This window comes from Abramis brama (assembly GCF_963993115.1).
Source record: "Abramis brama genome assembly, chromosome: 2".
NCBI classification, from domain to species: domain Eukaryota; kingdom Metazoa; phylum Chordata; class Actinopteri; order Cypriniformes; family Leuciscidae; genus Abramis; species Abramis brama.
The window spans coordinates 66759494-66784676 of NC_139964.1; the positions used below are offsets into that span (position 1 = coordinate 66759494).

A 25183-nucleotide genomic window follows, 5' to 3' on the forward strand; every position below is an offset into this window, starting at 1 on the left:
GCTTGAATTCCAGTGCTTCCAGAACCAGGAGGAATACCTTGGATCACTTAATGTAACCATTTTAGACCATTATGACAGAGTAATTATATTTTTAAGCCATGAGTTATTTTATTGAACAACATGTACTTATTGTACTACAGGGTTAGGGGTAGGATTAGGATTTGGTTGAGGGCTAGTTGCATGTAATACATTACTGTAATTACTATGGTAAGTACATGTAACATATGTAACAAGGTCACTGTGAAATAAAGTGTTACCAAAACTTCTAATTTGACATTATTAGAAAATGCACTTTTTGCACATTGTCATTAAAGTGTATTTTCTCCAAGCACACTTAAATGGCCTTTTATTTTATCAATATTAAATGAACCCAAGTGCAACTACAGTTTTTAAAATAATTATGCTTTTAAGATTCAATATATTTGCTGATATGTTTTTAGATGTATATATTTCAGTTAATTTTAATTCTACTTCAATAAGATGGAGGATGGAGAATTACAATTAATTTTAAATAAGTGCCCTACCCTTAAACCGATCATCTTGAGCTGACCAGGCTCCCATTGGAGCGGATTTGAGTGGGCAGGCAAGTCATGTGGGGATCAGAATCCGAAATTTATCATAATCCTCCAGAGGAAAAGGGGGAGAGAGAGTAATTCCTAGTTACCGCTACAGAACGTAGCCTGGAGAGGTAGACACAAGAGCTTTAGTGTGTTAGCTATACAACAAGTTCTACACAGTTATAGCAAACTCTAAACACTCGTCTAGCTATTGAATTATGGCCCAGGCCAAATGTGATATGAGTATCAGCATGGAGATTTCTAACGGAGCCGTTATCCACTGTCCTGTAGGATCATGCATGGAGATGCAAGATCTGCGGACTGGGGAGGAAGAGGAGGAGGAAGATGAGGTTGAACTAGCTGAAGAGGTGGATGAGGATATGGACGATGCTGGAGACAACAACGTAATGCCTTCAACAGATGTGATCGTCCATAAAACAGAGCAAGAGGATTTTATGGAAGACCTGGAGCACCAAGAGCATGCAATTCTGCAAAATGAAGAGGTAAAATATGGAAAGATGGAGGACGAAGTGGACATAACAAGGCCTGAGCTACCAGTTGAACTCTCAATTACAGCGCAAACACAAGTTTTGAAACTTCAAAACGAAGCTGAAGTGCGTGCAAGAGCGTTCAAAGAAGTGGACATGGACCGAGCAGATGACAAGTTGGAAACGCTGTACGAAGATGAAAAGGAAAGCGATGAACAACAAGTGCTGACTTTGAGCGCAAGGAAGATGGAGACACAGGACCTGCTCCTCTCTGAGGTAAGACAGCTCACTTGTTGCCTTCTCGAGAAAATAGAAATCAAGTACAGAAATTATGTGGATGAAGAGCCATGGATGGTTTCTACCAGTGAAGCAGGTTCAAAAGAAAACTTTCAGAGTCTTGAGGAAGAGGAAGAACCAGAAACATTTGATAACACTGGCGAAGAACAGTCTCTGACCGAGGTGCCTTTATTTGAGGACTGCAAAGCAATTGGCGAGCCAGTGCACAATAATGCCATAGCCAAAAATAATGATGAAGAAACATCCACCATTAACAAAGCAGCGATTGCAACAGAGCAACCACCTCAAACTGATCTGTTTAGTGGAACCGTAGAGGAGATGGCCCAGCATTCAGACCAGTTGGTGGAAAGCATCGTGCAACAATGTGAAAGATTAGAGTGGCTGCAACAAGTGGTGGGAGACACAGATCCAGAGAACTGTGAGAGAATAGTGGCGGATACCCAATCACCCATTGTCAATGGACCTGAGGAGACTAGAGGAGATAAAGAAATGGATAAAGAGGTAGAGGGCATTGAAAGGATTCAAAGAGGTGTGGAGATTACCAAGGAGGAGGAGCATTCTGCAGAGGAGGGAAGCTGTACAGAAGTAGAACAGCCACCTGATGCTCCTGAGATTGGAGAAGAGGGGGTGTGCAAGGAGAAGGAACAGCGAAGACAAGTCAACGAAGAAGTGCCAATACCTATAGAAGAGGGGGCATGTGAGGAGAAGGAACAACCAAGAGAAGTAAACGAAGAAGTGCCAATACCTATAGAAGAGGGGGCATGTGAGGAGAAGGAACAACCAAGAGAAGTAAACGAAGAAGTGCCAATACCTATAGAAGAGGGGGCATGTAAGAAGCAAGAACAGCTTGGCAATGACAAATGCGAGGTTGCAGAGGGAGGTGACGCTGCAAAGGAACAGCCAAGACAAGTCAAGGAAGAAGTGCCAATACCTATAGAAGAGGGGGCAAGTAAGAAGCAAGAACAGCTTGGCAATGACAAATGCGAGGTTGCAGAGGGAGGTGATTCTGCAAAGGAACAGCCAAGACAATTCAAGGAAGAAATGCCAATACTTGTAGAAGGGGGGGCGTGTAAGGAGAAGGAACAGCGAAGACAACTCAACGAAGAAGTGCCAATACCTATAGAAGAGGGGGCATGTGAGAAGGAACAGCGAAAACAAGTCATAGAAGAAATGCCAATACTTATAGAAGGGGGGGTGTGTAAGGAGAAGGAACAGCTTGGCAATGACAAACAGGAGATCGTAGAGGGAGGTGACGCTGCAAAGGAACAGCCAAGACAAGTCAAGGAAGAAGTGCCTACAACAGTAGAAGAGGGGGCGGGGAAGTGGCTAGAAGAGCTTAAGGCTGTCATTGAAGATGAGCCTCGAAGGAAAGCCCAGGGGGGGCGAAAAGAGACCAAACCTGCCTGGTTGAAGTCCAACGAGAACTCAAATGCCCCTTTCCAAGAGCCACCGAGGCCTCTCGGCAGTCAGATCAGAACCATGAGCGGGGGCAGCGAAAGAGAGCTGAATATCAAGGCCAAAGGTCAAGAGGTCACCATGGCGAATGGGTTCCCTGGGATCCCACCTGACGTAGTTCAACAAGAAGAGGTAAAAACTCTGGGAAAGCCGACGAGGATGGCGACTCCAGCTCAACGGGATGGCGATCCTCTTGACCAGCAGATCTCCCTCTATGTGAAGGTATTCTATTGTTATTTATAGCCAGATAATGGTCAAGATGTCCATTTGCATATTGCAGTTTTAGAAGGGAAATGAGTCACATGGGTTTTCTTTGTCCTCAAAATTTACTTTGATATCTACAGGTTCTGCTCAAAAACGTTGTCGTTTTGACCATATTATGATCTGCTGTAGTTAATATGCAATCTGGAAACTATCAGAAGCTTTAATACCAAGATACCAAATATTTTAGTGTTTTTGGGAAGTATGATTATTGTGGTACATTTTACAGGGAAGGCAGAATTTAACATGCATATAACCTGTCAAAATTCAAGTTTGATTTGTGAAATAATGATTTGAGCCTTATTTTAAAAATGACAATGATAAGGCTGTCTTGTTAGCCATGCTAGCATACAGTTTCCTACAATGACAGCATGTCCTTCTGCTCAGCAGATGGTGTTACTATCGCCAACACTAATTGCATTAGTGTCTTTGCTCTACTGGTCAGTTGGTCTGCTGTCATCCCGCTTCTAGAAAACCACAATGTAATTCCCAGTCCTAGGCAATGTTACTTCCACAAATTAAGCAGGTACACCAACTTCATCACTGCTTGGTGACCTGCTAAAACCAGCATGAAAGTGTCTAAAACATACCTTATACTGGTAACCGGTCACAAGTTGGTTTTAAAAACAGTAAACTGGTTCATATGACATAAACATCCATGTACAATATAATGTAAGTCATATATTAAGATTTAATGTTCAAGAACTAAGTCTTATTTAGGTGTAGCCTGACCTTTCCAACCACAATTGCAGCCCTGTTTGTGATTTATAAATAGTTGTTGCTGGTGATATAATGCACTTAGTTAATTGAGTTATTCCCAGCGGGGTGTTGAGCTGATGGATTGATCGGTGAGCTAAAAATGAATCGTACACAATAGACACAACTTGATTCTAGAACATTCCAATAGAAAGTGCCATATAAAGTATCATATCACAAACAATTAGGAAAGAGCTGGCTATAGGTATCACTTTTGCAATAATCTTACTAATCTGCTGTGTTGACTATAGTGCAACATAGATGTGTATTGACTACAGCAACAGTATGTATGTATTTATTTATAATTATTTTTACAGTGAGTGTTTTGTAACCAGTTAAAAATACAACAATAGTATTTTTTTCTATTCTATTCTATTCTATTCTATTCTATTTTTCTATGGACTTGTCTGAAAGATTCGTAACAAAGTGTATAGCCAGTTTTGTAACCAAGCAAAATAGTAATAGTATTAGTATTAGTAGTATAGTATAGTATAGTACTATTACTACAGTAATAGTATTTTATTTTATTAAAAAAAAATTCTATTCATGGAATTGTCTGAAACGTTCGGAACAAAGCGCACAGCCAAATTCTTGTTATATGAAGGAGGCTGAGCAGCGGGACGTTAAGCCTGGTAAAAATGTCCTTAAATCCCACCCGTATGTTTCTGCAAGCAAACAGTAACAAAGACGCCCTTTGTGCGGGTTGCAGTGGAACACAGTAAAAAGTGCAACTCCCACAGACTTTCTGTACATTTCAGATCACAAAAGTATCATTTTGTGTCTCATCATCAGTTTTTTGTATGTTGTCGTGGATTTGCTTTGGTAAACAGGATCTAAGTGATGATATGCTCAGTTATTATGCCTGATACTGTGCCTGTTATTCAGTGATAAACAGCTGATTCTTATTTTTTATGGGTTCGAGTGATGTGCTGCTCTTATATTGAACAGTGAAAGATGTGTTTGTATTTGAATACCTGTTGCCTCTATGAGAAGCTGAGGTGTAGTGGGTTAATCTCCCAGCATTCCTCTACACACTAATCTGATTTAGATGTTTGTTGGTCTGAGTCGGCTGTGAGAAGGATCTGAGATTCTGACTGAGTGTTTGGGGGGGTGGGGGGGTGGGGTGGAGTGGCTCCGTCCAGTCATAATATGATTCCAGCATGTGCAAAACTCACCATCATGATGCTAGTGTTGCATGTGGTTGTCAGGATGTTCCTAATGGTTGCTAGGGTGTTCTGATTTAGGACTTTGCTGTGCGGTAGCTATAGGGTATTCTGGATTGTTACTATGGTGTTCTGGATAATTGTCAGGGTTCTCTGTTTTTTTAGCATTAGGCTATGCGATTGTTAGGGTGTTCTGAGTGGTGTTTAGCATTAGCACGTTGCTATGGGGTTGCTAGGGTATTCTGGATTGTTGCTATGGTGTTCTGGATGATTGTTAGGGTTCTCTGATTGTTTTTTTTTAACATTTTGCTATGCGATTGCTAGAGTGTTCTGAATGGTTTTTAGAATGTTGCGTGATGTTTAGCACGTTGCTATGGTGTTGCTAGGGTATTCTGGATTGTTACTAGGGTATTCTGGATTGTTACTAGGGCGTTCTGGATAATTGCTAGGGTTCTCTGGTTTTTAGCATTTTGCAATGCGATTGTTAGGGTATTCTGAATGGTTTTTAGAATGTTGCTAGGGAGTTCTGAGTGGTGCTTAGCAATAGAACGTTGCTATGGTGTTGCTAGGGTATTCTGGATTGTTACTAGGGTGTTCTGGATAATTGCTAGGGTTCTCTGGTTTTTAGCATTTTGCTATGCGATTGTTAGGGTATTCTGAATGGTTTTTAGAATGTTGCTAGGGTGTTCTGAGTGGTGCTTAGCAATAGAACGTTGCTATGGGGTTGCTAGGGTATTCTGGATTATTGCTAGGGTGTTCTGAATGGTGTTTACGATGTTGCTATTGGTTTGCTAGGGTATTCTGGATTGCTTTCCATGGTGCTCTGGTTAATTTGCTATGCGGTTGCTAGGGTGTTATTAATGGTTGCTAGGGTGTGTTTTTTTAGCATGTTGCTATGCGGTTGCTAGGGTGTTCCTAATGGTGTTTAACATGTTACCTGCTATTTGGTATTCTAGATGGTTGCTAGGCAGCTGTTTATTGGCCCATAAATGTGACATTAATTATAATAATTTAATTGCAGTCCAGTTACTGGTGTGCTTTTATTCAAAGTCAGGTTTTCGAGTGTCTCTAAAGAAGCCGCACTGCCCTCTACTGGCGTTATGTGGGTCTGTTTTACCCTCAGGTCCTCATCCATCCCTCATCACAGCTTATCTTCAGGTGGCCAGATCTCACATAATCATTCCACAACCTCCAGACTCATGAATACAGTGACACAGTAGTAACTGATCCCCAAGGCCCTTTAGAACACATACAACATGGAAATGTATATAGTTTATTTCTAGATCACTGTGCAATGTTAGATTGTACACTGGAAATCATAATAGCGATTCCCAACTCTGCAAAACTCTTTCATAACGCACATCTCATGAACGACGTCTCTATCGCTGATAACAATGAACAAACGTCTCAGTGTCTCAGTGTCCTGCATGTTTGACCGTGTTCTCCAGCCCAAACACCCACAGAACACCAAATGTAATCAGTCATTCTGGAAAGACTTTTCCATGCCTTCAGAGAATTTGCTTCGAGAAACCATTCTGCATTCGATATTATGAGACATGTGAAAGCATTTACACCATGGCTTGGTTTGATGTAGCAGCTAAAAAATTGGGATTTCCTAGCATTGAGCTGTTTGTCAAGGTAAGACGTTCTCACATTAAACCTTTGAAGAAATAAAACATTTGTTCTTGTGGGATGACACAATATCTGCATCGTTTTGTATTGTGTTCCATTATAAAATTAATGAAAGACTCTTTTGTGCGGTTGAATTTTACGCTTTATTCAACTGTGGCCTTTTTTGTGTGCTATCAATTAGAGCTTTGCTTATATTAAAGCATTTTCAGGCAAAATTAAACATTTATTGGGCCAATCACATAATTAACTATTTGTCTGAACAAGCTGCCTGCTGACAAGTGAAATCAGTTATACTTTATTTCAATAGTGCACTTTGGACGTTCTACTAACTATAAGTAACTTTACATGTCAACTAACTCTCATTAGTATACTACTAGACTGTTAGGTTAGGGTTTGGGTTAGTAGAATAAGTTTCTTATTGTCAGTAGAATATCTGTTGAGGAGCATCACAATAAAGAGTTAGCAGATATTAAGCAGACAGTCTACTATGATTGATAGTTGATAGCTGCAAAGTTACTTACAGAAGTTAGTAAAATCACAGACTGTCACAGAGTTGCTGAAATGAATCGTATTTCACCGTATGAATGTGAAACGCCAATATTTTCACTCTAGTGTTAGTGTTGACTCTACATCTTGTGATGTTGTTTGTTCTGCAGCTGAACAGTTTAAGCTTAAGCTTATTTACCCCTTTTTCGTAATTTATTGTGGCGCTCAATGAGGACGAAAGCTCCCTTAAAGGGATAGTTTTTTTTGTTGTTTTTTTTGTTGTTTTTGTTTTTTGGAGTAATTAACCACTTAAACTTACATTTGCCTATTTAAATAATTTTGGTCAGTTCTTTATATGTCCATTTAATTCTGCACTCTAAAAAATGCTGGGTTGTTTCAACCCAACTTTGGGTCAAATATGGACAAACCCCAACGTTGGGTTAAAAATGTAATTTAAAAATGTAACCCAACGGTTAAGTTTGTCCATATTTGACCCGAAGTTGGGTTGAAACAACCTAGCATTTTTTTAGAGTGTGTATCATTCTGAAGTTCGTACATCTTGTAGCGACAAACATATTTCACAAATTAACCTGTTCATTTCTGGAATTCACATTATCTACATAAATCTGCAACATATTAAACATCGTTAGTTATCTTAGAGCAACGTATTACCTTGAAATCATCATTTTGCCATTGTGTGCAATGTCTTCACGTGTCAGGAAACTTTTGCAGTGCGCAGAGAAAATGAAATCAAAAGCGACAGTTCAAACCCATTGTTACTCCACACTCCTGATGTGGTTAAAGGACTGACGGCATGTTGTGTGTGTCCCAGGCCGGCAGTGATGGAGAGAGTCTCGGGAACTGTCCCTTCTCTCAGAGACTCTTCATGATCCTCTGGCTGAAAGGAGTCATCTTCAACGTCACCACTGTGGACCTCAAGAGGTGAAGCACAACATTCACAGAGACAGATTCAGACAACACAGATTTCCCATTAGGACAAGTATGATTCCCAACAGGATAAAATGCGCCTGGAGATCATGCAAAAGATACTCTGATTTAACTAAATCATATAGAAATTGTCTATACATTGGGATCTTATTTAATCATTTAATCATTAAGATCCGTTTGCTTCCAAATAATGATTGGAAGTTCCATTGGAATCTAAGATTTTTGATAAATTTTAGTATTATATATATGTTATAATACTAAAATTTATCAAAAATCTTAGATTCCAATGGAACTTCCAATCATTATTAAATAACCCTGATTGATTGATATATATATATATATATATATATATGTATATATATATATATATATATATATATATATATATATATATGTATATATATATATATATATATATATATATGTATATGTATTTATATATATGTATATATATACACACATATATATATATATATATATATATATAAATACATATACACATATATATATACAATATATATATTGGCTTTTATTTTTATATTTTCAGTTTTAATATTCATTTTAGAAATACATTTGGGTCCGTTTGACCAGGAAGAGTTACATCAAAATAAAAGAAAAAAAATATAAAAATAAAATCCATGTTTTTTAGTATGAAAATGAAACATTAGATATGTGTTAAGATATGTGTAATTTTTCCCTAGATTTTTTTTAAATAAAATAATTTCAGATATATAACCATTTAAACTTGTTACGCCTCCTGCTTTCGTGTCTGTTTTGACCCGTAAGTGAACTGTGGCTTTACACATGAAATTATGCAGTTTTTTTTTTTTTTTTTACATCTATAAGTTGTATTTTACAGAAGTAACTTGAGAAAAATCAATTTAATTCTTATATATTACATTGTTCTTATAAATTTCATATAATAATTCAAAATAAAAATTCTCATAAATATTGATAAAAAAATTATCTTGCATTGGTTTTTACTGTAGTTCATTTAACATTTCAAAGAATTTCTCAATTTTTTTTATTTTAAAGAAGTAGTAGCATGGTAAAAACATGGTAACATTCAAAACCTTTGCACATTCACTCATTAATGGGAGGTTACTGATCAGATACAATGTGGTTTTAGTTGGAAAATATTAAGTTATGACTGTTTTATAAGCTTACGTTCTACCGAGATCAAACAAACCCCAAATTGCAACAGGTGTATACAGTATTTTTAATGCATTACAAGGGTTAAGTTTTAGTAATTTTGTTATGTGCTTTTGTCATTTTTCTTAATTTAGTTTTTTTTTTAACATTTCCATTTAGCTTTAATTTATTTTCATTTGGTTTTAGTTTTAGTGATTTTGGTACCTCAACTTATTTTATTTCAGTTTCTAATTACAAATTAGGTTTTAGACCCTTATTTTATTTTATATTTCAATTAACAATTTTTAATAGTTATACTTTACTTTAGTTTGTTGATCCGCGTCTCACAGGAAGCCTGCAGATCTACAGGATCTCGCTCCAGGAACCAACCCTCCATTCATGACCTTCAACGGAGAGGTTCTGGTGGACGTCAACAAGATCGAGGAGTTCCTCGAGGAACGATTGGTCCCACCACGGTACTTTCTATACCGGTTCACTTCCCATTTCTTTCTTACTTGCCTAAGATACTTAAACTAATTATTTTATTTTTTTTGTAGATACCCAAAGTTGTCAGCAAAGCATCCAGAATCCAACACAGCAGGAATAGATGTATTTGCCAAGTTTTCTGCCTACATCAAGAACCCTCGTAAAGAAGCTAATGAGGGTGAGTTTAATGGCTTTTAGTACACAGATAGTCCTGGTTGTGACTCTTTTCCTCTGTAATAGTGTTTTATTTGGAGTTTTATGTATTCAGGTCTGGAGAAAGCTCTTCTGAAGTCCCTGAAGAGGTTGGATGAGTATTTGCAGACGCCGCTGCCCGAGGAGATTGATGCCAACAGCGCAGATGATCCCGAAGCGTCCACACGAGGATTCCTGGACGGACCGGACCTCACGCTGGCCGACTGTAACCTGCTTCCCAAACTACACATCATGAAGGTGCTTCTTTCCTTTTCTTCAGGCTCCTCCCTTTTTTCATTAACAAAATGTTCCCTTTCCTGAAAGCCCAATATTTGTTTAAAATATTCTAATTAATCTCATTTAAATCTTAATTTGAATCGCTGTGAAAAGTTGAATTGATAAATGTACATGAATGCATACATTTGAAATGTCGTCATATTTAGAGTGTACCCCTTTTGCTTTATTAATGACATGCAGAATAATATATATTATATATACTGTATATAGTTGCAGAGCTATTAGATACACAGACTCGCTGCTGATGCATAAATACACATACATATACAGTAAATCCCATAGCAGATCTAGGCAGGTGGAGCTGGGGGAGGTAGAGGGGTTCAGGACTAGATTACAGAAAACAATGAACCAGACTATTTAAATTTTGAGCAAGCAATCTCATTGGCTGCAGGATCAGCAGAGACCAATCAGCTTGTGCCGTGAAGTAATGATGTGATTGCTTGCAGATTGCATGTAAAGGACTGATCAGTCTGCGCCGTCTAGAGTTTAATGGCTAAACTAACACACACACACACATACAGTCAAACTAAAATTTATTCAGACACCTTCAACACTTCTCACATTATCACAGTTTATTCGCTATAGTTTAGAAAATGGTAATTATGAACTCAGCTGATATTTCACTGGTTTTGTCCATCCTTCTGTTAGACTGTCTCACACATGAATTATGTTGAATATCTGTCAGCTGTTAAATTTAACTACACAATTAGATAATACCAGTTTAGCTCAACCAATCACCAAGCAATGCTTCATTTTGTTCATTCTGTGTGTAAAAAGAGCATTAGCAATTAAAGACAACACACTTCAGCAAAACATGATCAGCTCAAGTGTCCGAATCATTTTTGGTCCCAAATTTTTATAAATGTTACTGGGAGTCCCTGTATGAAGAATTATTAGGTATAAATATGTCATAGTTTACTTTATTTTGCTCTCCTCACTTACATAAATGAACTATAGTGTCCTGCACCACTGTAAAAAAAAAGTTGCTGCCTTAAATTTTTAAGTACAATCAACTTGGATGTTTAAGTAATTTCAACTTAAATTACATTAAACTGACTTAAAAAAATTAATCTTGTATAACTTGAAAATTGCTTAACTTATTTTGATGAGTTAAAGCAATGTAAAAACATATGTTGTCATAACTTATTGATAATATACATTTTTACAGTGTACTAAAAAAAATATAAAAAAATATATCTGGTGTCTAAATAATTTTTGGTTTGACTGTATATATATATATATATATATATATATATATATATATATATATATGTATGTATATATATATATATATATATATATACATATAACTTCTGGACCACACTGCAATTATATATTTTTTTACTCAGTAATTTAAAATGCATTTTGCTGGATTTCATATGGCCAATCAGTTTAATCACCTGCATACTCTTGTTTGTAGATTGTTGCCAGGAAATACAGAGGTTTTGAGATTCCTGCTGAGATGACCGGAGTTTTGCGATATCTGAATAACGCCTACCAGAGAGAAGAGTTCATGAACACCTGCCCTGCCGACCGGGAGATCCAGTTCGCTTACCTGGACGTCGCCAAAAAGATCAAATAGTTCAGGATGACCAGACAAGTAGTGGTAACTCAAAATTCTCTTGTGAGCAACGTCATAGTGTGTGTGTGTGCGTGTGTGTGTGTGTGTGTGTGTGTGTGTGTGTGTGTGTGTGTGTGAATGCACTCACTGGTGGAGCTGCATTAATACTATGGTGTATTGATCCTAAATCGGTAGAATGGCATCAGTTCTCCTTAAATCATTGGCAGGACCAGAAAAATAGTATAATACCAGACGAAGAGATAAAATGTTCAGTCTGTTAGTACACTTAACTACTTCATATGTATCTTTTCTGTCTCTAAAAAATGTTGGGTTCTTTTAACCCAATTTTGGGTCAAATATGGACAAACCCAAACATTGGGTTAAAAATGTAATTTAAAAATGTAACCCAACGGCTGGGTTTGTTCATATCTGACCTAGATTTGGGTTGAAACAACCCAGCATTTGTTAGAGCATTTTTTTCCCCCGGATGATATAGATAGACTAGATATGGTATATTCATAATGTTCACCATGGCCTTGACCAAAATCGATCTCATAATAATTTTTAAGCTATGGATCTTTATTTTATTAAATTTTTTGCATATATGTTGTTTATTTCTGAATTTTTACTTGTGATTCTTCGTGTCAGGCCAGAATATTTACACATACATTTTATATCTACATTTTATATTTAAAATAATAATAATAATAATAATATGGAAAATCATGTTCGTTATTTACAATATCACCATGTATGGTTAATGAAACCCTCCTTTTATATATATCATCACACAAGGCTTTATTCCACAGCTTGATGGACTTTTTTAAATGAATGACATTTCTAGGTAATTGTTTTGTCTTTCCACGCTTACGCTGAAGCTGCTTCATTTATATTTGATTGTTTTTATCAATGCATAGAATTTTGTTAAAACATTCTATTTATGCATCTTTGTAACCTTGCATGAACGCCTTATGACGCCTCATATTAAACGAATCAGAATTCATCAAGTCTTCATGGTTTTTAATTTTCGAAGGTTGTGTGAAGATCTTGATCCGTCAGTCGCATTGATCAGACAAAACAAGCCGAAGAACACGATGAAAAGACTCAATGAAGCCGGTGGTCTCCGAGTTTCATAGTGACCTCTAACTTTGAGAACTTGTGCAAATACTAATACAGTGAGGCCAATCTCAACAAAGATCACATGTCCACTGTCGTATTTGTCATTTTGCAATGATCACCGAGAGAGATATCTGTAGAAAAATAAAGTTCTCTTTATTATCACAGTATTTTTGCATGCTTTTTCATTTTTATTGGAGCTTGCAACAAACAACGAAGATGTTGCAGATCGAAGGTTAACAGGATTTCGTGCACAAAATCAAGGGTACACACGTCACAGGGGGTCAGAGGGGTCAGTCATGTTATTGATGGTCCATTGAGAAGAGTTTAAGCATCTATGTTTGAGAACAGGATTTGTTGCTTGGCATTTCGAAGGTTGGTGAAATGAGGGTGAAGCTCAGTTCTGAGAGCAGTACTTCCAGAAGCACACTGTGTTCGGAGAAAGATAAATAGTAGTTAATGTATGGGTGTAACATGACATTTTGTTATCCAAACCAGCTGGTCTGCATCGTACCTCTTTTGTTGGGTTTCTTAGCTGATGGATTCGACTTTTTCGAGGCTTTTCCGTTGAGTTTGGGATCCATCTGGTCAGTGCTAGCCTTGGGTGAGATCCCACCGCTGTCTATAGTGGTCGCTGTGGTGGACTTCAGGTGTCCATCTGTCACTACCTGCTGGTTATAAAATATTATTTGTATCATAAAGCTCAAATTGAACTTTAGTGTATATGCTTATGATTGGTTTGGGAACTGAACTTACTATTTTGTTCTTTTTCCCGGTACCTCGCCCATTGCTATTTCCTTCACAAAAAGAAGGGGAAAAAAGCCAAGATTTTATATATAAATATATATAATTATTTTTTTACAAAAAGTTACGTTTTTTTTTTTTTTGAAAAGTCTCTTATGCTAACCAAGGCTACATTTATTTGATTTAAAATACAGTAAAATTGTGAATAGTGTGAAAAAAAGGGGGAAAAAAGCCAAGATTTTATATATAAATAGTTGTAAAGTTTTTTTTTTTTTTTTTGAAAAGTCTCTTCTGCTAACCAAGGCTACGTTTATTTGATTTAAAATACAGTAAAATTGTGAATAGTGTGAAAAAAATAAAAAATAAAGGGGGAAAAAGCCAAAATTTTATATATAAATAGTTGTAAAGTTTTTTTTTTTTTTTTTTTTTTTACAAAAAGTTACGATTTAAAAAAAAAAAAGGTTTTGTGAAAAGTCTCTTCTGCTAACCAAGGCTACATTTATTTGATTTAAAATACAGTAAAATTGTGAAATATTAAAATATTTTTTTTTTCTATGTGAATATAGTAAAGTGTAATTTATATCCAGTGATCAAAGCTGAATTTTCAGTATCATTACTCCAGTCATCAGTGTCACATGATCCTTCAGAAATCATTCTAATATGATGATTCGCTGTTCAAGAAACATGTTGAAAACAGCTTCATATTTTTGTGGAAACATATTTTTAGGATAATTTGATCAATAGAAAGTTCAAAAGAACAGCGTTTATTTGGAATAGAAATATTCTGTCACTTTTGATCAATTTGATTATGCATCCTGGTTGAATAAAATAATTTTCTTAAATATAAAAATCAAGCACACCTCTGGTCATGATGGTGATTCGGTGGCTCAGTGTGCTGTTCACTAACTTGTGAAGCTCCTCAAGTGCACTCAACATCTTCACCAGCTCCTCTCGAGCATCTGTGACGGGATCAGACTGGGATTGTTTGTCGGACAGCCTGAACAGTCGGTTCTTCTCCGTTATCCTCTGGGAATCGGGAGAACTGGTTGTGCGGTCTGTCCTCAGAGATCCATCACTCGGCTGAATCTCCTCGTGTCCATCAGAAAGGAGTGTTAGTGTCTTTAACAGATTATTGACACCTGTGTTAGGGTTTAAGGTTTTGTCTCTGACATTTGGGCTACTCGTCGCTGTGATTATTTCGTCTAATGCTCTCGTTGCTACAGTCTTTCCATCTCCATCGGGAAATGTCGTCATTGGTCGGGTCCTCAGTAGCTTCGCTCGTGCTGGATTTATTTCATCCACGCCGGTTCTCCTTGGATCTGGAGGGAAATACAAACAAGTCGGCATGAAACAGAAATTGCGATAGTCTTTTCTTCCCTACACTTTTCTTCATACATACAAAGAACATTTTTATGATTAAAAAAAAAATGTTTTCCATTATAATGGAAAGTTCTGAAGTTTCTTCATGGAATGCCATTATTTTTAAGAGTGTGTTGTGATGTATAGGCCTATCCGAGTGAAACGGCTTCACAAACAAGAACAAATGTGGGCGGGGCTTAATTTTGTCCAAGGGGAATTGATTGGTGGTCTGCTATTGGTGGATCTCATGTGAGTGACAGGTTGCTCCGCCCTCGTCATCAGAAAAGAAAAGAGATGTCGCTGCAAGATGGAGGTGAAGATACTCTGAGTGCAGATGAGTTAAAAATAATAATAATGTTGTGCACGGATTAATTATAAATACTGCAATATTCTATAAAAAATAAGAATTGGACTGCTTTATTGCTCAGTGGAATGCAACTCAATTAGTTTCAGCTACAGAAAAGTGTTTGCATGTCTCTAAAATCCCAGTTTACGGTTGGTACCAGAATGATGCATCCTTCTGTTCTCTGAAAGGGTTTGTCTCATAAGTCCTGTTGACACAGAATTGTTCCCATACCCATAGAAACAAGTCAATGGGAAATGCCAATGCACTGAAACACCCTGAGAACCTTGAAAAGAGGGACATTCCGAACATCAAACATCCCTTCTTTTCTCGGCTTGGACAAACACACACGACATAACAGATGATAAATGCTTTTTGTCCGGGGAACTTTCTAACCCGTCCTTCATCATCATTCTGATCTTAGAGGTGGACGCTGACAAATGGCTTGTTCACACTCATGTACAAACACATGTGGAGCTGCATCCATGTTGACCGAAGTCTTGGGGAAGTCGGAGAGTTGCTTGGACGACCGTTTCGGTGACGTCGTAGGTGCGCATTTTGGACATTTGTAAACTCTGAACTTGCCATCACTCCATTAAAAACACTTCGAAGGAGCTCCAGATAAAATAAGAGTGGTGTTATCCCCTTAATCCAAAGTAATCGTGACCATTGTTACGGTGAAAAAGTGCATATGGTAATAAATTAGCATGACCTATCAGTGCATACATGCACTTACTGATTTATGAATACTTTTTGTGCACGTACATTCAATAACTTTGAGATTTATTGTTGCATGGTGAAGATCCAGGTCAACGAATTCTGTAAGAACATTAACCTAAATGTGATCCACTGGGACCGAATGACCTAATTCAAGCTTTACATAACCCTGCTCGAAACTCCCGAGCCAATTTTAGCAGGAGGACGAGTCCAGAACCTGAATGTGGAACGACAGATTTAAGGTTTGCACACACTGGAAGTGCGGACAGCACAAGACCAACAGAGGACCACAAGAGCCGGCGCCACTGGACTGATTGTCTTGGTCCAGCGCCATCTCTGAGTCTGTAGACTTGACGACAGGAAAACTAACATCCACGGAGACATCGAGAAGAAACACCACAGGTGAACAGGGTGGACATGTTCACTGAAAAAAATGATTCGTTGAATTTAATCCATTTTTTTATCGTAAGTGGTTGCACACAATTGATTTTAGCGACATTTAAACAAATGCATTAAGTTGAACTAAAATTGATCAAGTTCAACTTAATGCATTTGTTTAAATGTAGCTAAAATCAATTGTGTGCAACCACTTACGATAATTTTTTTTATTAAATTCAATGAATCATTTTTACGTTCCCCAGCTGATGGATCACAGACAACTGTTTTCTTAAATGTTGAATATGCAATAAAGAATTATCCAATTAAATGTGCACTGATTTGCATAAACGTCCAGAACCGAAACCTGAACATTCCATTCAATTTTCATGTTTGATTTTGTTTGGAGTTAAATATTTTTTGGACATCTCTTTTTATCACTTAATAAATCAGAAAACATTTTTTTTTTTTTTTTTTTTAAGTTTTAGGGAATAAAAAGTTCTGGTCAGAAGTATAAATCAGGTGAGTGTTATATGAACAAACCTTATGTAAAGCTGCTGAAGTGGAGATTTCTGGAGGGAAAAACTCACGGCCTTTAAAGATATTTATTGTAACTGAAATCTACAGATGCAAATAGATCAAGTGCAATAAGATACACACTTAAATGTATGGAAAAAAAAACCACCTCAAAATTGACCAGTGCATAAATAACAATAGTTTTACTATGTAGCGTCTTGCCTTAATGTCTCAGATGTCTCTCCTAGACAAAAAAAATAAATAAATATATATATATATATATATAGATAGATAGATTTAAAAGAAGAGTCTTTTATCTCTCAGATGTTTTTATGAGAAAAAGACCTTAGTAATCTCTCACGTGAGTTTCAGAAGACGTCTAATAAATGGCACTAACTGTGCGAAGATGTGGACATGCAATCAAAAGTCAAAGATTTCTCATCAAATTTTCCCAATATCAAAATATTCCGAGCTGATATCCACATTGACTATGTTTATATATGACAACTATTGATTCCTTTGCTTCTGTTTTTATTTCTCCAAATGCATCTGAGACAAGTTGATTCTTGAAACATGTATAATTCGTTAAGACTTTTGCATTTGTGAGTGTTTGCAAAGTTGGGACCACAAGGTTATAAATCAGCGTTCCTGAAGCTCAAACACAGAGCATAATGCCGAGGTCAAGAGTTCATTTCCCAGGAGATTGTATTCTGCTGAATGCACCAGGATATTATAAACATTTCCCTCATGATTTTCCAAAAAGCTGCTTTAGAATGACGTGCTGTGCAAATAAATTTGACTTGACTTAAAATGCATGAACTAATCAAATGTATACATTGAATGCATTGGGGAAAGAAGCATGTGAGCTGGTTTTGACCCGTCTTACCTCCATCAGTTGGTTCTTCAACAGCGTCTGGTTCTCCAGGCTTCACCGGAGCAGCATCCAAGACCGAAGCGACAGTCAGCAGAGCGACTGCGGTCAACACTTTCAACATGTCCACCTTATACATCTCAATGACCTGAAGGTGAGACGGTCCAGCTACCGATGAAATCTAAACGAATGCGATCTCTGGGTGGATTCATACACCTGCCGCGCTCTTTTACACTGATGCGCCTCTAAGATGAGAAGGCTTGTCAAGTGTGCTGTACTTTACAGTATTTTCTCTACCGTCACCCCACATCCACCGGGGCTTTTAAATCGAGACACCCACGCTGACACCGACCAATCAGGCCGCTCCTCCCTCCAGGCGTTGTGTGACATTTGGGGTTGTGTTTGGTTTCGGGGTCTCCATTGTGCCGGTGGCGGCAGGCATGGGCCCTTCTGCGTCAGAGGCCCTTTTTACTCCGGCCCCTGTGCAAACACATTAAGAAGTGCCTTATCACTGCTTACACAGCAGCGCACCCGATGACTTTATCCACTCCTCATCAGGGTCAAAAGGGCCATCCCGGATCGGGACGACGTTTGATGTGTGGGCCAATGCAAATAGCCTTCATGCATATGAGAAGAAATTAGCATGAGCTGAAGTGCGTTTGATGACTATGATGCATTGGTGCATTTAAACTAATTATAAACTAGTCATATAAAGAATTTTTTTTTATGTGATTTTATGGTATGTGTTTTTTTTTTATATACAGTATATATAGAAGTATATTTTATAACTAAGGAGCGTTTTGACATGTCAATCATGAATATTTATAAATAACATATTTAGGATGAAATCTGTATTAGTTTTCTCTCTTGACACTAGATCTGTTACATTTATATAAAAATAATTTTAATTAAACAGCATAATTTACCTGTGTCCATGAGTTTTGATGAACTTATTTACAGTACTTTAGTGTTATTTGTGTATATTATTATAGTGTTTATTAATATTTTCAAATTAACTTTTAATTTTACTTCAGGTTTTAGTGATTTTGTCATGTGCTTTTGACAGTTTTATTAGTAAAAAAAAAAAATAGAGAGAGCTTTAATTTTTATTTAAGTTTTAGTTATTTTAGTACTTCAGCTTAAACTTCAGTTGCCACATTTCTAATTTTCATTTAAGTATTCATCTAGTATTTATATAATATTATATATAATATAATAACTTCAATTAGTTTTACTTAACAATAACAATACTGCAGTATAAGTGAAATGTAATTTTAAATAATATGATAATTAGCCGTTTTTAGTCGAGCATAGCAAGAAGAAACTGTATCTAAATTGTATATATATATATATATAGAAATTAGATACATTTTGTTCTTGCTATGCTCGACTTGTAAAGCATGAAAAACTGCTAATTATCATATTATAAAAGAAAGAAAGAAAGAAAAAAAAAATATATATATATATTGACTCACATGGTGTTTTGGATGGTTGCTAGGGTGTTTCTAGGCTGTTCTGGATAGTTGCTAGGCAGTTGCTAGGGTGTTCTGGGTGGTTTCTTACTGGCCCAAGTGAAAAGAGTGAACCTTCAAATAAATTAAATTATGGCCTCTAGACTAATTTTTTTTTTTTTTTTGCATTTATGCCCATTTTATAGTCCGCCTCATGAATTGAGAAATCATTCATATCTAGAATATGTGCAATATGAGTGCAATAACAGTGCCATCTCTAATAAATCAAATTACTCTAGGATATGCAAATAATAAAATCTGTAACGTTTGCTCGCTCCTGAACTTCTGGAAAGTTTTGGGTGAGAAAATGAATGTGTTCCTGCTGTGTAAAGTTAATGACACAGGAAGTGTCTGCTTCTGTTTGCTCTGAGCCGTGATGTCAGGAGCGCGGGACGGGAATGCGCTCGGGACAGACGGACGGGACTCACTGCGAGACTGTTGCTGGGAAGAGAGAAGCTAACCTGAGAGCATCCAGTAATTCATTACCCTTTAGGGCCTGAATACATGTGATGAGAGCCCGTCTGTGAGTAAGCTTCAAAACTTAAGCACTCGAAAGAACACGTTTGCCTGATGTGGACGAGAAAGTAGCCTTTTCTTATTTGTTTGTATAGCGGTTTTGGCAGGGTTCGAATTATGATTTCATCTTTGTGGGGGTCTCTTTAAAAAAAGAAAGAAAAAAAAAGTAGCCTATGAGCAGGCGCGGTAGCTTAATAATGTAATATAAAAATATAAAAATTTGTAAATATAATACAAATTTAATAAAAAAGCGTTGGTAACACAATTCAATTTAAATAGTACGTTTGGTTTAATTTGTTGAGAATTTTCACGTGAGTGAAATAGATCCGACAGATTTGACCGTTCTATATCAGGCAGAGACACGTTTGTGTGCATTTTGTTTTGTAATTTTACTGGAACGAATAGAGAGTCTCCACAACGGATTGAAGCGCGCCCGAGTGAAGACTGTGCGTGAGCCACAAACAAACACAGTCTCCGCGCCAATGATCGCAGCGGCACTTTTATCACTTGATTTAAGCATAAGGATGTACCGTAGTGTGATGACGATCCGAGATCCCGCGAGATCCATGTGTTTGGCACCTTGTCCTATCTTTTAAGTCATGCTACAGTAGTCTGAAGGAAAAAGTGCTTTATTTGTAATTTAAAATAATAGTGCTGATGATTTTTAGAGACCCCCACAGGTGTATGATTTTACTGCTTTCATGGGAGCTCATCCTCTCTCTATGGGAGCTCAGCTCCCACTGGCTCCCACGTAATTCGAACCATGGGTTTTGGAGTCAAAACCAGAACAAAACCCAAGAGCCAGAACCAGCATTTTTGCAGCATTCATGTTCCTCGCTGAGAGCAACAGAATTCTTGCTTTGCAACATAAAACCAAAAATGTTTCATTGTATTATAGCAGTTTTATACCTCGAACCAGATTTTTTTCAGATGGCTTTTAAATTGATATTTGTTCCTGTCAGCTCTTGCTGAAATCTTTCACTAGAGGTCAGTGTTGGATTTCATTTAGCATGTTCTGTATCTGATGACAATTTCAGAGATAGAAACAATGTACTCTGTTTAATCGTGATTATAAATTGATGTTTTTCCTGCAGTATTTCAGACTACTAAACATTTTAAACTGAAAACACATCTGTTTACTTGTCCATTCATACTGTGTTGCATTATTTTAATTCTGTGTATGTCATTATTATTCATTCGAGTCCATTTTAATATTTACTTTCTATATGGCATTGATTTATTTATATGTCTTTTGTTCTTTTAAGTCGTAATCTTAAAATATTGTAAATTTGACCTTTAACCTTTTTCATTTCTAATCAAAAGTTTGTTTGTTTTTTAAACAAATGATTCTTTATGATTCAGCAAGGATGCATTAAATTGACCAAAAGTGACATTTTATAATGTTACAAAAGACTCATTTTAAAATAAATGCTGTTCTTTTGAACTTTCTATTCGTCACAGAATCATGAAAAATAATATGCATCACAGTTTCAACAGAAATATGAAGCAGCACAACTGTTTTCAACATTGATAATAATCATAAATGTTTCTTGAGCATCAAATCATCATATTAGAGTGATTTCTGAAGGATCATGTGACACTGAAGACTGTATGTAATGAGTAATGATGCTGAAAATTCAGCTTTGATCACAGGATATAAATTACACTTTACTATATATATATATTCACATAGAAAATAGCTATTTTAAATTGTAATAATATTTCACAATATTACTGTTTTTACAGTATTTTCTGATCACATAAATGCAGCCTTGGTGAGCAGAAGAGACTTCCTTAATATCACCGCCCCCAAACCTTTGAACGCTAGTGTATATGTAAATATCACATTCTTAAATGATTAAGAAAGAAAAATGGACAATATCTGAATATGAAATATTTCCATTAAGACTTTAGTAACAAGCACACACAGTCTGTCCACAACAGATTTTAGCACCTAAATGGCATGATGAAGAGGATGAAAGTGTGAGCAGAGAGGAGATGAAGACGTGAGGCTGGACAGAGGAGGGAAGGGAAGGTCAGGCCGCAGAAAAGAGCGATTTGTTTTCAGTGAAACTCGAGCGCACACCCCCACTTACCGCCGGCGCAGGCTAGCGGAATCAATTACCACTTGTCAGGATGAAACCAAAGCCATGCAACACAATAAGGGCACGACCTAAGAATTTCTGTGTGAGCTGCTGTGTGTGTGATTGTGATTTTGTTGGTGACTTTTGATTTGTTTGTTTGTACAGAGCAAGGCCCAGGCCCAAATATCAATATAAATGCATTTTATTTTTAATATTCGATCAATATTTTGGCTTCTTTTTCTATTGTTATAAGTCCGTGTTATATAAATAAAAAGGTTCAGAAAGGTTTTTGGGTATGGAAGTACCTTGGAGAACCATGTAAATTATGGAATTAAAGTAAATTTAAAACTGTAATTTAGGGGGGAAATTACATTCTAAACCAGTAAATCCAACATCCTTTTCTGATGAATTAACAAGGCCATGCTCATACTAAAATCTGTGTTTTTGACATCCACCATAACAACACTGCTGGTAAAGAGAAAAACCACATGATGAATCAAAGTTCGTCACACGTAGCTTTTCCACAAGCTGAGGGAAATACAATACATAGAAGGTACATTGTCATACACACAAATACAAAACACCAATGACATTAAAATAATGCAATAAACATTAATTTAACAACATTAGATGGAACATAAAACCCTGATATGCATGACTGATAACAAAAATATTTTTCTTAGAAAACGTTATTTCTGAATGTTATCTGAACGTTCAAAACATCAATTTTTGGAATGTTTTAAAAATGTTGTTTCTTTAATGTAACTTTAAGGTAACATTCCATTTGATCATTTTGCAAACATTGTGCGAATGTTACTAAACATTGTGCGAATGTAACTGAAATAATTAGTAACAGTTTAAAAAAAATGTCAGACGAACATCCAACTAAGACTTCAGATAAATCATTCCATGAACGATGTGTAAATGTTTTTGTGCTAATGAACATCATTAGTCAAGTCACCTTCATATAGCGCTTTATAGCCTACAATACAGATTTTTTCAAACTAGCTTCGTAATGTACAGTTCTGTATGCAGTAACACTTTCCTTCCACAAAATACGACATACCTCTAGTTTTGTTACAGGATACTGGGGATTTTTGTTTGTCAGCTATACAGGAAGACCAACAGCCCAATACATTCATAGAATATGTGACACTGGACCACAAAACCAGTCACATGGGTCAATTTTTTTACATTGAGATGTATGCATCACCTAAAAGCTGAATAAATAAGCTTTCCATTGACGTATATGGTTTGTTAGGATAGGATAATATTTGGCTGAGATACAACTATTGAAAATCTGGAATCTGAGGGTGCAAAAAAATCTAAAATTTGAGAAAATCTCCTTTAAAGTTGTTCATTTATGTTGGCGATTGTGCTGCATTCACTCACAAAAATACATGTTTTATATATTTACGGTATGAAATTTTCAAAATATCTTCATGGAACATGATCTTTACTTAATATCCTAATGATTTTTGGCATAAAAGAAAAATCTATAATTTTGACCCATACAATGTATTGTTGGCTATTGCCACAAATATACCCGTGACTGGTGACGTGATCCAGGGTCACATATAGTCAGAAAGGACAGATTGATGGTCTTACTTTAAGACCAGATAACTTTGAACGAACATTATTTTAAAGCCACTGGAAGAATGTTTGTTCATAACTTTGTCAGAACGTTACCCAATATTCCCATCTTCTGCACATTAACTGAATTCAGTTTTAATGTGGCATATTGCCCGGCAACTGGCATTATTATTTGCAGAAAGAATTGTGTATTGTTAATTAGCATTATTGCTAAAAAAAATTATAATTTATTAAACATAGGCGTATTTTATCAAATTGCCATTTGCCGCTGTTTTCTTGTGATTTTAGCACAGTTAGGGTTTGCATCAAATATCATACATATTATCTACTTATTTTTTATTGGCCTTCTTTTCTTATAGACGTAAGCACAATTCTCTGGTTGTTTCTGGTGTGTTGAATCAAGTGTGTGTGTGTGTGTGGCAGAGGGCCGCCGTCAGCTGTCACTCTACACCTCACGGACGCTGTGGCTCACCAGAGGCCAGTGTGGTTCAGGGAAGGTTTGGAAACGTCTGAAACCTCTAACCACAGGAGCAGGCCGGCCACCCAAGCCGACAGACTGTGGGCGAGAGCCAATCTCTGCTGCGCTGGTGCCACCCGCCGCTGTGCCACAGACGGGCCCGAAGACACTTACCGCAAAACATCATTGAGTTACAGCCGACAGACCGCTGGAGGTGCTGGAGCAAACATGCCACAGTTAAATATCAATACATATTCTGTGTGTTTTTGGCTGTATTGCTATATCGTTTTGTATGGATACTGTGTGTAACAAATCTGTTTATGTATTGATTTTGTTGTTTAAAACAACTGGTAAATTTTTTATATGTCTTTAAGCTCACCAAGGTTGCATGTATTTGGTAAAATATACAGTAAAACAGTAATATTGTGAAAGTGAGGGTATAAATAAAGGGACTAATCAACATAATGTGGAACAGGTGCGAAACTCAAATCAGAAACCATGGCAACTGATAATGACCAGGAACTCAGGAACAAAACAAAACATGAACAAAACAAATCCAAACTAAAACACAATTACACTACACACAACACTTATAGATGCAAAGCTGAATTTTCAGCATCATTACTCCAGTCTTCAGTGACTTATTTGCTAATCAAGAAACATTTATTGTTATTATCAACGTTGAAAACGGTTGTGCTGCTTCATGTTTTTGTGGAAATATATTTTTGGAAATTTCTATTCTTTGATGAAAAGAAAGTTCAAAAGAACAGCATTTACTGAAAATATATATATTTTTTGTGGAGTTATGTCTTTACTATCACTTTTGATTATTTTAATGTGCCCTTACTGAATAAAATATGAATTTCTTAAAAATAGATAGATAGATAGATAGATAGATAGAAAGATAGATAGATAGATAGATAGATAGATAGATAGATAGATAGATAGATAGATAGATAGATAGATAGATAGATAGATAGATTTCTCTAGTTTTTGGCTAGAGAAACAGTATACTAACTTTAATATAAAATAACATATAAATCACATGGTGCAACTTGCCCCAACCTGACATTAAAAAAAGTTCAAATGTACTTTAGCTGACGCTTGTCTTCACAGAAATGTTTAGCTATGTGTTAAAAATAAAGGTAATATTTTAATAATCTGAAGAACCCTTTTCACTATAAAGAAAAAATGGAAAGTTCCATGGAAGTTAAAAGTTCAGAACCACCGATGCCAGTCAAGAACCTTTATATTTAAGAGTGTAGAGAGTA

General features: G+C 36.4%; 2 protein-coding genes across 3 annotated transcripts; one reads left to right on the top strand and one right to left on the bottom strand.

The window, feature by feature from the left end:
- Positions 1 to 663: 663 nt before the first annotated feature.
- On the top strand, positions 664 to 12713 carry LOC311078325 (chloride intracellular channel protein 4). 2 transcript variants are annotated; one of them, XM_084107077.1, is made up of 6 exons: positions 664 to 3019; positions 7928 to 8037; positions 9525 to 9650; positions 9732 to 9838; positions 9929 to 10110; positions 11570 to 12713. In XM_084107077.1, the coding sequence occupies exons 1-6, from the start codon at positions 776 to 778 to the stop codon at positions 11729 to 11731; spliced, it is 2931 nt and encodes a 976-aa protein (XP_083963203.1). In that variant the 5' UTR covers positions 664 to 775; the 3' UTR covers positions 11732 to 12713. The 2 variants fall into 2 exon arrangements, with proteins under 2 accessions (XP_083963203.1, XP_083963204.1); XM_084107078.1 differs by lacking the exon at positions 664 to 3019 and adding an exon at positions 6464 to 6615.
- Positions 12714 to 12856: 143 nt separating this feature from the next.
- urp2 (urotensin II-related peptide) lies at positions 12857 to 18039 on the bottom strand. The gene is made up of 5 exons (XM_084107079.1): positions 17767 to 18039; positions 14431 to 14889; positions 13583 to 13623; positions 13341 to 13497; positions 12857 to 13255 (listed from the first exon to the last, which is right to left on the bottom strand). The coding sequence occupies exons 1-5, from the start codon at positions 17888 to 17890 to the stop codon at positions 13224 to 13226; spliced, it is 813 nt and encodes a 270-aa protein (XP_083963205.1). The 5' UTR covers positions 17891 to 18039; the 3' UTR covers positions 12857 to 13223.
- Between the last annotated feature and the right edge of the window lie 7144 nt (positions 18040 to 25183).